At 39.9% G+C, this 16,375-nt stretch overlaps 1 protein-coding gene across 3 annotated transcripts; it reads right to left on the minus strand.

Annotated features, from left to right (window-relative positions):
• Window positions 1-3,296: 3,296 nt before the first annotated feature.
• On the minus strand, window positions 3,297-15,786 carry LOC146444520 (arylsulfatase D-like). Of its 3 annotated transcripts, none has more exons than XM_085056465.1 (10): window positions 15,230-15,782; window positions 11,881-12,030; window positions 10,559-10,680; window positions 8,994-9,116; window positions 7,123-7,546; window positions 6,093-6,223; window positions 5,746-5,880; window positions 5,065-5,227; window positions 4,244-4,365; window positions 3,297-3,790 (listed from the first exon to the last, which is right to left on the minus strand). In XM_085056465.1, the coding sequence occupies exons 1-10, from the start codon at window positions 15,232-15,234 to the stop codon at window positions 3,423-3,425; spliced, it is 1,743 nt and encodes a 580-aa protein (XP_084912591.1). In that variant the 5' UTR covers window positions 15,235-15,782; the 3' UTR covers window positions 3,297-3,422. The 3 variants fall into 3 exon arrangements, with proteins under 3 accessions (XP_084912591.1, XP_084912583.1, XP_084912595.1); XM_085056457.1 differs by having other exon boundaries at window positions 6,093-6,229; window positions 15,230-15,781; XM_085056469.1 differs by having other exon boundaries at window positions 3,533-3,818; window positions 6,093-6,229; window positions 15,230-15,786.
• Window positions 15,787-16,375: the final 589 nt, after the last annotated feature.

A 16,375-nucleotide genomic window follows, 5' to 3' on the forward strand; every position in this document is an offset into this window, starting at 1 on the left:
CAGGAAAACTGTGAATTTTTAACCAAGGAGGCATACTGGTGGTATTAAAAAGATCATAATATCATGGGTGTGGCACAATCTGGTTTACTGCAAGCCATTTTAGGAGCACTGCTCTTACTGAAGGACTACAAGAAGAACCACATTTACTGAAAAAAACACCACAATTTAAATATGCATATTCACATATCTCTGTTAGAGTCTGATTCCTTCTGAAGGCAGAGCTCTCACTGACAGCACTAGGATGTGATGAATGTACTACTGGGCCCTAGGGCTTGTGCAGTTGCCTTAGCTGTTAAATAAGAAAAACTACCATAATTTATAAATCTAACAGCAGCCTGTAAAAATCAGCAATTTCTTACAGCAATCCAAGAATACATCAGATATTAATTCCCTCTGTAAGCCAGTAAGCCACAATAAAATGATCATCAGGACTAATAAAAAATGCCAACGCCTTCTAACAATGTGGAAAACAAACCCTCTTCTCAATTATTCTTGTTCCAAGATCTCTCTTGCTCCTGGATGTGCTGAGCAGTCCTGATCTTCTAAAAGCTGGGTGGGAGAAAGCAGGCAGGAACTTGCTCCTGTTCCTCTTGCTCTCCCTTCCCCCTTCTTCATCAGGGACGCACCTGGGATCCCTGCCAACAACAACCAGCAAACTGGAACAGCCATCAAACAGGAACAGCTATGCAGCTTTTATATGAATTCCAGGCAGAGTACAAAGTCCTTATTCTTGAAATGCTGCCACAAAATGGCTACCCCCTTTTCTAGATTCCCTATCCAGTTCATTCTGTGAAAATGTATATAAAGTCTGTCACTGCTCTATTTCAGTGCTTCAGAAGAGATGCTATAAAAAATAACAGGAGATGCTACAAATGGTTTTGTTTCTCCCACACAGCTTTTCCAGCCTTCCAGATGAGATAAAAGGACTCACACATCCTCCTCCTTTTCTTCTGTCATGTTGTCTATTTTGTTGCATTTTCTAGAAAGGTAAGCACACCTGTGCTGAAGATGTGTTTATTTGTAATGTTCACTATTCATCCCCTTCTTTCAGATCTCAGATCTGGTGTAATACATTTTACAATTCAGAATGTCTTGAGCAATGACTTGGAGGTGCCCTATTTATTTGCTGACATTTTGGTTCTCTGTATTACTTGAATACAGCAGCTACTGAATTTAAGACTGTGTTCTAGAGAAGTCAGTAGGAGTCGGTGAGGTGGAAAGACGAAGCAACTAAAACTACCAGATTAATATAATCCAGTGGCAGGGATAACCAGGGTTGGAGACAGTTGTTTTTCTTTTTTACCTCCTTGCACATATGACTATACTCAGTTATTTTTATGTTGTGACATTGGGCTACTTTTATTCATATATATTTGACCACAATACTTATTATGTATGACTGCTTAACAGCTTGTGATGCTTCTGGTGCAAAGATTTTTATTGAAAAAATTATATTTCTCAAAAATTATATCATGCTTGGGGAAAGGCAGATCTTTGAAAACTGCCAAAAACGTAAGTATTAACTTTCACTAGCTTTCATCCAAATTATGATTGAACTTCTATTTAACTATTTATGACTTTCTCACTATGTGCTCACTAATGAAGGTGGGCCCATGCTGCTGCTGCCATGACTTAGAAATGCAAACTGAAACAAACCCTACTGCCTGGCCACACTGACTCAAAAAAAAAAAAAAAAAAAGCAATCACACAGTTTCACATTTTTTCCTGCTAGCAAAAATTTATCTTGAGGCAAAGACCTTGCATTCTGATTCTCACCACTGTGTTAGTGACAGACTATAAAGGTAACAGCTGTGATTACTTATTGTCTTCAGCAGAATTAAATTTTAAACTTTTTCTAACCCCCCCAAAAAATGTGAGTACGTAACACCAAAGCAGAAAGGAGATGATTTTTATCTCTGCATTTGAGCCCTGCAGTATTTCCTCCTCTTCAGCTAAACAGTTTTTTACTGCACCTGAGCACAGGAAGCTCCCATGTACTCCCTGCTGCAAACAGGCAATGTCTCTGTCAGCAAAAACTTATTTTTTTGAGTCACTGTGTGTTTTATACTGCTGTTTTCTTCCTGCTTTTCTGACACGTCTAAGTACTAAAAGCAAACACTGGCATTTGTTAAGCTCCTTCTCCCTTTGAGAGGCTTGCTGAGGCAACTTATAGTAGTGAACATAAATATTGAAATAACACTTACAAAATTTCATAAAATCGCTTCTATGTCAGACTGTGGGGGAAAAAATTCCCTAAGAGACAAGAAGAAAAGTGTTAACCAACTAAACTGGCTGATCAGGTAAACTGTTTGCAGGGAGATTTAAAGGGGTAAGGGAAGCAAAACAACAAACAAACTAAAACAACCTTTTTCCATTTACTAAATTCAACAACGAGTAAATTAATCTACTACTTCAAAAATACAGGCATTACTATAGTTCAAAGTCCCAAAATCTGTGTAATTTCATTGCAAAATGCAGTGCAGTCATATTTCCTAAGAAAGTCAGGCTAGGGTCACACCACTGCAGGTTTTTGTTTTGTTGGTTTGGGTTTGTTTTATGTTTTTTTAAGTAGCATTGACATGATCCCTTTATATAAGTTGTAGTTTGTAAAAATATATATATTGCTACCAAATACTTTTTACTCCAATATAACTCTCAAATGAACCTTGTTTTTTGGAACTGACATTGAAATAGTGCAAACTACTAACTCAAACATTTTTATTAGCTTCTTGTATGCAATAAAACTGCTTTTGCCAAATTAGTATGCAGCAGTAGCTCTTTTTGAAGGGCAAAATGTTCCTCTCTCTTTTGTAGCTGCTGCAGAGCTATACTTCCCATTAATATTTTATACTTCATATTGTCTGTGATATAGGTTATTTTTACCCAGATAAAGCTTCAGATCACAAGTTCACAAGTCAAGGACAATCCCTTACTAGGTCAGATCTTCTCCACCTCAGATGTTGCTCAACATCTCTCAGCAGAGATAACAGAGCAGTACAGTAAGCAGTAATGACTCAAACTACCACGTTTGAATAGAGTACAACTACGGTTTGTGACTGTAGAGGCACAACTACAAACACTTAGTTTTATGTGAACCTAGCATTTCTTACTGCTGCCTGCTCAGCACTGTACACTTGCTGCTTTGCAGCATTTTCCAACTGTCTTCCTTGAGCAGGCATCAATCAGTCAGATATTAGGCATACACCTCTAGAGTTTTCTCTTACAGTCAAGTCTGCAAAACCAGGATTTCCTTAAACCTTTGATTAGTGGCCAAGAATAAAGAGAAAAACTTCTGGTTGACATTGTTTTTCCTTTTTTTTATTTTCATCCACTTTGCTTCCCGGAAGAAGAAAAGACGCAATTATTATCTTGCTTGTCAGCAGAGTACTGAGTGTCATGGGACATGCCATTAGACATGCATGTCACAAAATTTGTGTGCTGTCACCCTCCTTATCACACCAACAGAACGGGAATGTCCCACAGCACGGCTGCAGCCAAGGCTTCCACACCACGTTGGACACAGAGAGCTGCTGTGGCACTGCAGTCAGTGTCCTGCGATGCTCCTCTATGGCTCTGCCAACCTTCCTGATGACAGTGTCAAAGAGGGGCTCTGTGTCAGCCGAGAGGGGTTTGGCTTCAGAAGGGTCCTGTGAGAGCTCAAACAGCAATGGAGGGTCATGATGGGTCACACCTTCCCCAAAGCATGGGCAAATTCTTTTTCCATAGCAAGCTCCTGCTCCAGGTGGATGAAAGACTGGGGTCACATAATGAGCCTTCCAAATAGCTCCACCTGTCAGGAAAGAAAACTGATGGCACAACTACAAGGCCATAGAGAAAACCAGAAAATTCCTTGAAGCAATAGTAGTAGAGCTATTTATTAAGGAGACCTCTTCTCACACACCCTGGTACCCCCACGATCACAAATAAGATTTTCTGTGTAGACTACTGACTTTGAACATGGAACTCACTAGAAATATGGAGAGAAAACCACATTAAATTTCCAGCATACTAGTAAAGAGTCTGTATTCTCACCACTCTTCCTATAATGTCCTTTGTTACCCACAAAAATTTTTTTGCTATAAGACTTATCTGCTAGACAGAATCACTGGTATGTCATGCACAACAATTTCAAGAATCTCAGACACCAGTACTGAAAAACACCAGTCATGCAAGAAAATTGACAATTAGCAAGAGGAAAAAACTAATGTTTTGCAGTTGCCATGGAGCAAACATTTGTACTTACTGTCCTTCTGGTGCCACCGCACAGCGTGCAAGTAGGACCCACAATAGTGAAACAGAAACTCATGCTCTGACTTTTGAGCTCTTCCTTGCAGTAAAGGCATCAAGTTTCGCCCATCAATCACCCTAATGTAATGGAGAGAAACCTAGTCAGGCAGGGGCAAACCTGACAGTGAACTGCATTTGTAGCACAGCCTTTGCATTGGCTGCATCAGTGCATGAGACAGCTAACAGAATAATTTGCTCATAGATTTAGAGCAGCCAGCAGACTGCCAAGCCAGTACTTACATACCTAGATTTTTTTTCAGTTGTTTAGAAGGTTGTTTGTTTGTTCATTTTTAATTCATAATATCTGGCTCAATTCATTCCATCTAGCAATACACAATATTTAGAGCTTGGTCTAGCAGAAAAAAAGTTAATTTATTCATTAAATCAATACTGATCTCATAACTGTTAACATTTTGCAACTTTCAATGGAACTGAAAGAAATCCCTTGGGCAAGTAGGGGTTTACCAGACTTGGGACATACCTTGTAAAGGCCTGTAAGTCAAGTCAGTTGGTGCCAAAATAACCTCAGCCACCAATTCTTTCCAGAATGAGGCTGAACCTGGGCTTGAAACTGACACCTGGTCTTTGGAATGAACTGCTGCTCTGCCCACATGCATGCCTGTGGACATATCTGTGAGAGTTTGCTCACTAGTTTAAAATCTCAGGCTAGGATTGAGGCAAAGGAGCGTTTGTGGAATCTCTAAGGGTGATAAAATACAGTCAATTTTTAGTATTTAGCTCTCCTATCAATCCCTCTAGTAGTAAACATCTCCATACCTGTCATGTGGCAATATTCCTTCAGCCAAATGAACAACTGTGGGATAGATATCCATAAGACTTGTAGGTTCATCAGTAACTGTGCCTGCAGGTAATACTCCTGGCCACATAAATAGTCCTGGCACACGGATCCCTCCTTCCCAGCCTCCCATGCCTTTTCCTCCTGCAGTAAAATGATTCAATATATGGAACTCAGAGGGGAAAAAAAAAGATATTATGTAAATCACTGGATTTGGTGGAATATAAACACTTAAAAGGAATAAATTTTTGCCACAAGTCATGACACAACATGCCCTACTCTGTTCTGTATTGATCAGCTGGGCAGCAATGACTTCTGGAACATAGTGAGGAAAAGGAATAAGCAAATCAGTACATAGTATTTTAGGGAAAGAGGGAGGGAAGGGGAAGAGGAAGGGGTAATTCAACATAGTGAACTGTCACTTTTTTTCAGCACCTTTCACTTGAAAACAAGATAATTTACTGGTAAAGCTAGACATCACTTTTGTCAAAGTGATGTGTAATAATGCTTGCACATTACTGAAAGAAAAAGTGTCTAGGATTAAAACAGCTCTGTATGTCACTTATATTTCAAGCTAAAAATGCAATTCATTCCATCTTCAGCCAAGCAAATTAATTGTTTCTGATTTCAACCTGCATGTAAATTTATAATGTTTTTCCTACCTTTATAAATACCGTTCCAACCACCTAGCTGGGCAGATCCATTCTGAGCCTCCAAGTGCCCCCCATGATCAGAGGCAAAGTATGTGAATGTATGATTTTTCAAACCTTCTTTGTCTAGCAAATCCAGAATTTTGCCTTAAATTTGAGAAGATAAATAACAAGGTTTCTGTTAAAAAATTGGAAAGTACAAGCCAGACTTAAATGTTTCAATAATAATTTTTCACAATGCCCTATAAGGAGTTTTTAATAGCTTAAATTTCTCTAGGTATTTTTGCCTTGTTAGTTTTCCTGCCTTAAAATACACAGGTGTATGTGTCTGCAACATATCCTTCATGAAAGACACTTACCCACCATCCAGTCCATTTCTTCTACGTTGTCTCCATATAAACCATGACGGCTCTTCCCAAGAAATTTTGCAGTGGTAAAGAGGGGGGTGTGGACATGTAAGAAGGAAACGAAGAGGAGGAATGGTCCATGCCTGTTTCTTAAGAACAAACAGAATTGTTTTGTGTGTGCTTTTAGGGTATTTTGAAGGGTTTAATATTCATCTATGCACAGAGAGAGACATTGGGTCTCAACTGTACACATCTCTAGTGCATCCTCAGTGATAACAGATAACTGTTTTCTTTTTGCATGAAATGTAGGCAAGAAAAATCCTTTTCAGACAGATTATTTTCAATTTCCACTGTGTAACTAGGCATAGCATTTGCACAGTGGTTAAATGAATCAGATGCTCAACTTCGTTGACTTTTTCATGAAATGCAACTGGATGCAGTCTCATGTTTAATATTCACGTGGCTTTTTTAGGATGGCCACTTATCATTTTCATTATGTTTATTTTCACAAAGTATAAGAAAAGAATAGTCATTTCCCCTGTTTTATGGAAAGATATTTGTTGCACAAAAATATTATAGATAACCGTGCAAGCAGAACCTGAATCTAGAAACTGAAAAACCTTACTTGCCTTCCTTTTCAATCCATAAAAATAGATTTAAAGTGTTTTGATATTTTAGCATGTAATAACTTTGTGCACCTGACACATTTTTCTAGGTGTTTTGTATGGTTTATGACTAACAGCACAAATGAGTCTTGCAGAGAAGTCTAAACAAGCTAGCTAATCTTAGAATAAATATATTCATTACAGACTATAGGGCATGGTTAGATGGTCATGCATCATTTTTTTTAAATCCATCTGAATTTACTGTAGATTTCAATGTGAGACAACTGTAATTAAATTTTAAGTACATTGGGTTTCTAATAGAGAACTGGAATATGAGTTTCAAAGTGATTTGCATGATACGGTTATAGTTACTGGAGAGAAACACTCTTATTCCAAGTGCCCAGCACATCCCAGCTCCCTTACAAAAGACTACAGACCTTTTGATAAATGATATTGCTTCCTTCAGCATGAGGAAAGCAGTCCTCTCTAACCTCATGGGCTGCTCAGTGATATCATGGTTCCTCATCAGGATACAGTTCCAATACTGCACGAAGCCATAACTGGAATACCAAGAAATGAAGAAAAGGCTGCCAGCCAAAGTGAAACAGGTAATTATCTTCCAGTGAATGGGAATCAAACCAGTCAGTTTACCAGCAGTGAGTGTGAGCACACCAAGGAAAATTATCTGAGCATAAAACCAAAGCTTAGCTTGAAGGACTGGATCCAGATCCAGAGATTTGTTATTTTGGCAGTTGTTTCGAAGTGTTAAAGGCATTCCATAAAAGTAGTCAAATCCATGATTGAGAGGATGGTGGCAGTGATCGTTGAAGGATTCACAGTTTACACCTTGATGCCACTTTCCTGAAGGTTTTAAAGCATGAAAGAAATTAGAACATTATGGTGAACATCTCAAAAGAAGCAGCTCAAGGTAACAATGGCAGCGTCTGTTTGGGAATTAGGTGAGTGAGTCCATTCTTCCTCACAGTGTTGATGCATGGACCTCATGAGCAAGGATGCTGAGTGAAACCAATGCCTGACCAGGTGAACATCCTGCCATAATGGGTGCTCCCCAAATGGTCAGGGAATAAACACATCTTTGTGACATTCTCACCTACTGAGGTGACAGAGGTCACATAAGGAGGGAATTTCATTACAATTCCGGGACAATCAAAGAATTAAGGTACTTTAACTTGCTAGTGGCTTAATTAAGCTCCCTTCCAAACTTTCAATTCACAAACTTCATTTCAGCGTAGAGAAGACAACTGAAAGATCCAATAAATTTTTGGGCAATGTTGACAAACATTTTGATCCCCAAACTCAGCAAGATGAATTCTCAAACAAGTTTCTCCATATGAAAAGAGAAAAGGATGTAAACCAAAATCTTACTCTATGCCTGCCCAAAATGTAAAAAGAAGCTGTTGTCTGCTTCAAAAGCGTACTGGATCAAAAGGCCCTGTGGTTTGCTGAGTTATGTGATTGCCAACTAATTAAAAGAAAGAAAATAAGAAAGACTACAGTTAGTAACCCATTTCCAGCACTTGGAAGTAACAATGCATTTGACATAGCTGATCCCAAATCTCTTGATTTTAGGGACACAGTGCTTACCCTACCTACCCATTTATGTGAAGGGATCCATCATGGAGTGCCTGCCACAATCAACTTGAATGGAAGGGAAAAGTAATTTTGCCAGTTGATTTTAGAGACATTGGCAAAAGAAGGATGGATCTTGAAACTGTTGAGGCTTGATCAAAGTCAGAGACAGGATGGTGTTGTGGGGCAGCATTTCCCTGAAACCTTTGCATTTTGGCTTCATCTGAGGAGACAGCTATTACATAGTGCCTCATCTGTGAGATGCTCATGCTTCATCAAGTCCTTTGTGGTACAAACTTTATTCCTTTCTCTGACTATCCTCTTCTGTTTCTCTTCCTCTTGCCTCATAAAGGCAGATGAAATACTTAAAGACTTTATTTTGTGTGGAGCAGTCTCTGCATTAGCAAAACTCTCACAGTAGACCAACTTCTGAGAAAAATTTTAAACCAATTAAAATAAATGCCCACCATTATGACCATGACACACTTTTTAAATTTTCCTGTTTTGAGTACCCTGTACAGCCATTAGCATTGTCTTAAAACCCTTTAGATTGTATTGTATATGAGTTTTGTAAATAGGAGGGGCGTTTTCCCCTATCAGCCTTTTGGAGAGGCTTTGTATCCTGGACTAACTGATGTTTTTGGGCTAAAAACAATCCCAAAATTCCCTTCACATAACTAGCTCATTCTTCGAGGTCATGTTAAATATTTTTCCTTACCTATCAGTCCAGTGGTGTAGCCTTGTTGCTGTAGCAGCCTGGCAAATGTTGTTTCATTAGCAGGGAGCCCTCCTGACCCAGCATTCCACTGTAGCGCTCGGTATCTGTTGCTGGATGCCATCCCTGACAGAAAGAGCTCCAGTCATTCCTGTGGGTCATTTCTTTCTGCTGGCAGAGGCTGGGCTGCTCCTGCCAGTTATTGTGTGAGGAGCTCAACCTGAAGCCAGCAGTTCCTCACAAAATATAAAATAAAGCAAATGTTGTAAGTAGTCACATCACATTATCAATAGTGTGTTTTATATACTTTAGGTGGTCAAGAGCTGTTTTTCAAAATAAATATTGCTTGGCACCAGTTTTACCACTCAGTTGTTAATAAATCAATGGCGTTATTGTAGTGTAGGTTTTATTCTCTGCATCTCTGAGCTACTGTGGTAGTCTCTGCTCTTCATCTAAACCAGGAGATAACAGTTGCATTTTCCTACCTCAGAGGGATGCTGTACCATGTTGAGCAGGAGACCAAATATATGCACTGAATTTTCACTTGGCTCTAAATATAAGTATCTAATTTTGCTATACAGCACCTAGAGAGAGATGTCCTGGGTAACCCCATATGATATCATATTCCATATCTATCTTTGCCCCAAAATATTGCCATCTCTTTAAGACCCAGTGCTGCAGCCAGAAAAAGAGCCAGGGGGTCCTTTTAAAAGTCAGGGGTCTCTCAGACAGATCTGCTTTGGCCTCATGGTCCTTGCTCAAGGCAGAGGCTCCTCTTAGCTTTTTCTTTTCTTCTCTCTTGCCATCTGTCCTGTCTCTTACCTTACTTATTTCTGGTCCTGTTGTTTTTTCCATAGAGCTGAGGCAACAGAGGGGGACAGCTGACACCATTTTTCCTTTGTCTCCTTACATGCAGTCACCCCTTCATGACTCCACCACTTTAAATTTCTCTTTGTTAGTAAACTGTTATTTTTCACTTATAGCTACTTATATTCCCTTTCTTCTTATTGGTGGAAAGGGATTAGTTAAAACAAAAGGGGAAAATTAATTTTAGAATGTTCCCTTTAAATTGTCTCAAGCCAAGACATGCATTTATTAAGTCCTCCATAAGGCACCTTTAAAAGACAGGGAATGGATCCAATCTCCATTTTCATGGGAATTTTGTGACATTCTGCACTATGTTCACAATGAATTTGCTCATTTCTTTTGGGAGCCCTGTTTTAACCCGTTACTCCTATCCATGACCATCAAGAGGAATTCCGGAGGTTTGCAACCCAGGCTGTGCTGCAGTATGGGAGTGACAGGTATGACTGCTGTTGGCATTTCTCCATACCTATTTATTTTCATCATTTGCGTCTCCTGCATCCTGTAAAGTAAGGCTAAAGCTCTGTCAGCTGGTAAGGCACTGTTTCCTAGTCAGAAGTCCCTTATAGAAGGCTTGAGCCTCTAGCAGTGTATCTTCTGTCTCAGGCCAAGCAAATAGCTCAGTTCTCCTATTCCAAAACTTATTGGCTATTGTATTTCCTCAGAAGCATGCACAGAAATATATAATTCAAAATGGGCCAAACCTGATCGAATGGGGTATCTGCCAGTGAGGAAAGCTGCTCTGCTGGGAGTGCAAAGTGAAGCTGCAGCAATGTGCTGAGTAAGCTTCACTCCTTCTCTTGCCAAGCGGTCGATGTTTGGGGTCCTAAAACACAGTTTTGAATTTAACAGAAGCAAGGTAAACTGAAAATTGTTAAAATAAAACATCAAGAACTAAAGCTTTTGAACAGTCCCTCAAAAAAAAAAAAAAAGAAAAAACTAAATATTTTTTATTACTCCAGGACTGGTAGACTGCTATAGTAACAAGTTTGACACAACAGGTTAAGTAGTTGTAGCCACTGGAGAATCCATTCTTGAGACACAGTCTTAGAATATACCTGCCAACACTGCAGAAAAAACCTTAAGCATTGTGGGAACTGTTTAGTTTAAAAACTATTTGCCAGAACGTTTGAACCCTAAATTTTAGAGTTCACTGAGCCAGAGAATCTCCCAGGGCATCTGGAGCTCTTGAAACCAAGACTGCCTTGTTCCATGTTTTTAAAACATGCTCTTTATTTCATAATAAGCTGATATCTTTATGCAGTTATATTTGTGTGCATGCCCAGCTCTCCCAGGTGAGCAAACTCCAACACCACAAAGAGTGAAAGATGCCTCACCCATCTTCACCACCAGCAGAGGAGATCAGCAGAGTTTCATAAGCACATTCCCACATCTCTGCACAGCCCCACCAATGCCATGTGAGACACATGCACCCACAGCATGCTAGCAAAATGTCTGTGCTCCACTTGAGGACACAGGTGGAGGCTTGTGAGATGTGCCTGATGTATGTTCACTTCTACTTTGCTTCTTTAGTTTTGAAGGAATGGAATCACTAGTTTTTATGGCACAATCATATAATAACTCATGTGGGTCAGTCCACATAATTCTGGATTGGAGTGTTTTGGAGAAGGCAGCAAACAAGTGTATCAGGAATTCTGGAAAAGTACTGGGTGGATAGTGTAAGGCTTAACTATGCATGAAAAGGAACAAAGAAATTCATTCATGAGAAGGAGAGAAAATAGTAACTGTAATACAAAAACAAGTGGCTAGAGACTTAGCACATTGTGGGGGTGAGGGATTCCCAGAATGAACTTAAAAACAAAATGAAAATATCATACCTTTTTCTTTCACTGCACAGTCTTTATTTAGACCCCAATAATATGTGAATATCTACAAGTATTTAAATACACTGTTACTAGAGTCTTCAATTAGGAGATTAAGAACATTTCTATTTTTTTATTAAATAGGCTGAATTCCCCAGAATTGCGGTTCCATGTCAAATGTATTGTACTGAGAGATCTTTTACCTTATAGAATTGTTCCCATAACAACCTATATCTCCGATTCCAAGATCATCAGCCAGGAACAGAAGGATATTGGGTTTAGAGTCCATAGCTGCACTGAGGCCAAACGTGGTCCAGAACAAACATGAAGTCAGTGTTGTTATGACACACCTCCTGAAACACAGAAAAATTACTCTTTATTTACATGACTCATAAGTGTTGGAGACTGATGGGAAACTGTATTTGCCAGCCACAATTTTTTTAGGGAAGCAGGGGAATAGAGTTTTAGTGGTTTCACTTCTTCCATCTCAAAAACCCAGATAGGCTACCGCAGCCTTGGTGACTGTAGTCAAAGAAACACTGTCATCCATTTGGCTCAGGAATTTTCATCTTGAATCATTGTCATAGATTTCAAAATGTATCGAAAACTTCCAAGACCTGAGAACAATTGGTCTTTGAAAGTTCCATAAATTCTATGAAAATCCAGGTTATGTTCCACTGTCGCACTGGCATTTTTGAGTATTTTGTCTCCAGTAAGTAAAGTAGTTTTAATTATATTTGGAAGGGAAGTGGGAAAACCTAAACAAACTCCCCTCTCCAAATCAAGGATACTTGGACTTGAAGCCATCTCCTCTACTGTGATTGTAAGATGCCAACCAGGCCCACACCTGCATCAGCTATAATAAATACATGCTGCAAAAAGATCCCGAATTTACATTTTTACACATACATATCAGAATTTTCATAATTATGCATAGTAAATATTGCTCATCAATAGCCTTAAAGCCTGTTCCGAGATTGATATTTTCAGATGGACACAGTTATCCCAATATGTAGTAATTTTGCATGATATGGGACAACAGCAAATCTCTATCGCAGACTGAGAGAGCTCCCATTTAAATTTAGGAAATTTAGAATTTTCCATTTTCATGCAAAGATCTTATGTACAGTAACATGTTTTTGAATGAATAAGTAACCATCATCTCTAACAGGCAAACCCAACACACAGGACTGTCTGTAAACATGACTGTGAACTCCCCATTGTAAATAATTAACCAGTAGCTCTGGGGATTTAACTATCCAGGAGCAAAGTTTCAGTTGTCTAGGGGTTTTTTGTACATTCTACTAGTAAATTAGAACAGTAATAAACAGGGTAAAAACCTTCTTGCTTTCTTTGTCTAACTTCAGATACTGAAAGAAATAATTTGCATACTGCTGTAAAACCAGAGCAAAACCCCAAACTCTTCAACACTTTTTTATATAAAAATAAGTGAATTATAATTCTTATACATATAGAAATATTTACAAGTGATGTACAAAAGCGTCTTTCTGCTGAGCTTTTGGCTGAAAATAAACACTTGTTTTCCACTTTGTATAAACGCATGCTACAGAACAGCTTCAACTCATTAAACAGTATATTGAAATGCAATTAAAAATGGTAACTTCTTATTGCTTTATGGCTCTGGAAGAAGCACATTCAAACATACCATATGCCACATACACTTCCACCCTGTTGATCCCTTTCTTCCATAGCTTCTAGCTATACAGATGTTCAGGAGAGGGGAGGCAACAAGTGGGGAAAGAGAGAGAAGAAATTAAAAACTCCCATCTTGTGTGAGCACAGTCATTGTCCAAGAGATTATCAGTAGCCTTTTTGTTTTTTTTTTTTTTCTTTTCTTTACTTTCCATTCTGCACTCTGGGGGAACCAGCTGTAACAGTGCTCACCAGGGGGATACAGTTTTTACTGGCCTGGAAAATATCAATACTTGCTAGCTGGTACCATGATTATATTATATTACCACTTAGCTTTGTGCATTGTCAGTGAGTACACTCTCATGGCAAGTAACCCAAATTTTTTAACTTATTATTGCCATCCTGTTCTGCCAGGCTGCTGCACAGCAGCACCCTGCCTTCAGAGCAGCAGCAGTAGGGGATGGCCTGGCCCTAGGCTGTAAATTACCTAATGCATTTTTACATTATGATTAGCAGTCCCTGGTCTGACTGTTCTAATTGTGCCTTCAGGCTTCAAACTACTCACCTAGGAGCACACAACTTTCCTCACAGCCAGGACAAGAGCAGTGCACAGTGTTGGAGAATCAGAGACAGAACGAGAGAAGGGAAATGACATTAAAAGAGCAGCAATTAGGGGCATAGCTGCTAGAGGAACAGTGAACTCAGGGGAGCAAACTAGAGATAGATCATGCTTTGTGTTCATCTCTATGAAGTCACAGTAATAATGATAATAATAATAATAATGATAAAAATAATAATAATAAGCCTCAAACACTGGAGTTCGGTTTGAAACACTAAGAAGGGAAGGAAAGCACAGCTTGTTAATGATTGTACTCTGCTGATTCCCCCTATCACACACTCCAACCCCAATCATGTTTTGTTTTTACTATTTATGACCGGCTGGACCAGCTCTACCAGCAGGTGGAGGCTGAGAGCTTGGCAGAGGAGGACGGGAGTGAATAGGAGCAGAGGCTGGAGGCTGCCTCCCCCAGGGGAGCATAGCTCTGCAGGGCAGAGTTCTCTGTTCCAGCACTACTTCCCAGCACTGCCTCATGGGAAGTGGAGTGGAATCTGCCTGGGAAAGAGCTGGCTCTGGTGGTGATTCGCCCCAATCGAGCCCAGAGACCCTTCAGAGACCAAGTCAGAGAAGTGGGTATTTGCTTTATTCGGTGCACCGGATGTGTGGGAATTGTTTCCACCAAACACACACCTCAGTACCCCAAAGACACAGTGTTATAGGTAAAATCATGAATATTAATTACATTCTTCAGGATAGGAGTGGTTATATAAATCATTTCTTGGAAGTCATTAATATCATTAGCATGTGCACCACACATGCTCCGTATATCCTGGTGGTCTTTGGATACCCCCAAAGCCCCCTCCAGGGTGAAGATCCTTCATGGGATGATTCAGCGGTTTCTGTGCTGGTTTCAAATGCATGCTTAGCCGATAAGCCATCAGGCCAGAGCTGTTACCTACAATTTGAATTTGAATTAAGAGTTCAGCCTTCAGCCCTCGAAGCCACAGACAGGCGCCTGTGCTGGTGGAAGGGGGGCAAAAGCTCAGAGAATCTTTCTCAGTGGATGCTCCCACCTCGAGCCCCAGGGTCCCAGGGCTTGGCATCAATTAATGGCAAATTCACCCCTTACCCAGAAGATGGCTCAGCACTGTTCAAAGGAAGGGAAGAAATGTTGTCTCCAAAGGAAAACATAGGCAAAGTTTGGGGTTTTTCTGGGGGGTGGCGGGAGGGTGGGATCTTTTGGGTTTTTTTGGTTTTTCAAGAGAACAAAGCAATCCAACTGAAAAACGAAGAAACCCAAACAACCCAAAATCAAAACAACCCCCTAATCTTTTACTTACTCCATGCTCACTCACTGCCAGAGCTTTCTTCTCACTTCCCTCTTTGCCTCAGGCTTTCTGATCTTTGCTTCCAAGGAAGGGTTATCAAAACCACAGCTCATATCGTCCTATCAGAGTAATTTGCAGGTGTCGGTTTCCTTCAAAAAACTGGGCAAGGGCATTTACTTTATCCTGCCTGCTGCAGAGGAGAGCTTCCCTGCCTTCCCCTGGTAACAAGTGTCGAGTAAGGAAGAGTTGTTCTAAAGCAGATGCTGCAAATCCAGCAGCTGTAACTGCTAAGGCAAACAGAAGAGCTTTAGCAGCAACTGAGGGGAAGCTCGTAAATCCCAGGCAGTGAGACTGTTGGCTACAGCGCACCGAGTGGAGAACCACCACGTGGATGGAAGTGGGAGAGCCCTGGCTAATGCAGAGAATGAGCCAACCAGTTCCTTTGAGATCAAAGAAAATCCAGCATCGTATTGACTGGCCAGTTCTGGCAGCATGGCTAATTCCCCTGTATGTTATTATAGTTCCTCTCTTTGTGAGTTCTCCCCTGTGTCAGCATTAATACCCATGTGGTTGCATAGTCTGGCTTGCCATGCATCTTTCCAGTCCCATGGGGGCACTGGATCCCTCTTTTTACTGTCTGTGTGTGCTTATGCTGGTTTAAAAGGAGGATATAAAGGTGTTATGTAAAACACTGAATAAGGGCTTTATTCAAAGAGAGAGGTTCTTGGTGTAGACATATTCTTGCTCAAAGGCCAAAGTAAATATTAATAAAAAATACTATGACAAGAAGGAAGAAACAGAATTTACTAACTAGACCTTGATAATTACAATGGTATTCACAGCCTCATTGTTGGGTGTGGTGTACTAGAATTAAGGGGAGCATTAGGGTCTTAAATGTTATTGGCATATAGCAATACTTAATACAAAATTTTCCTTAAGAATTTCTGCCCAAAAAAGTAATTGGTAGCTGGGAAAAGCCCATGGAGTAGGACAAAGAAATAAGAGCATAAGCAATGGATTTTCAACTCAAGTTAAACACTTTTGAGGAGAGTAGGAGGCTTGCATGCTTTAGGGAAAAGATATTAAAGGAGAGCTTCAGAAATACAAAGAGAAAGGGTTTTTTTTCCTATTTTTGAGGAAATTGAAAAGAGCTAAGTA

Source organism: Lichenostomus cassidix, chromosome 1, assembly GCF_008360975.1.
Source record: "Lichenostomus cassidix isolate B80296 chromosome 1, HeHo_3.0, whole genome shotgun sequence".
NCBI lineage: Eukaryota > Metazoa > Chordata > Aves > Passeriformes > Meliphagidae > Lichenostomus > Lichenostomus cassidix.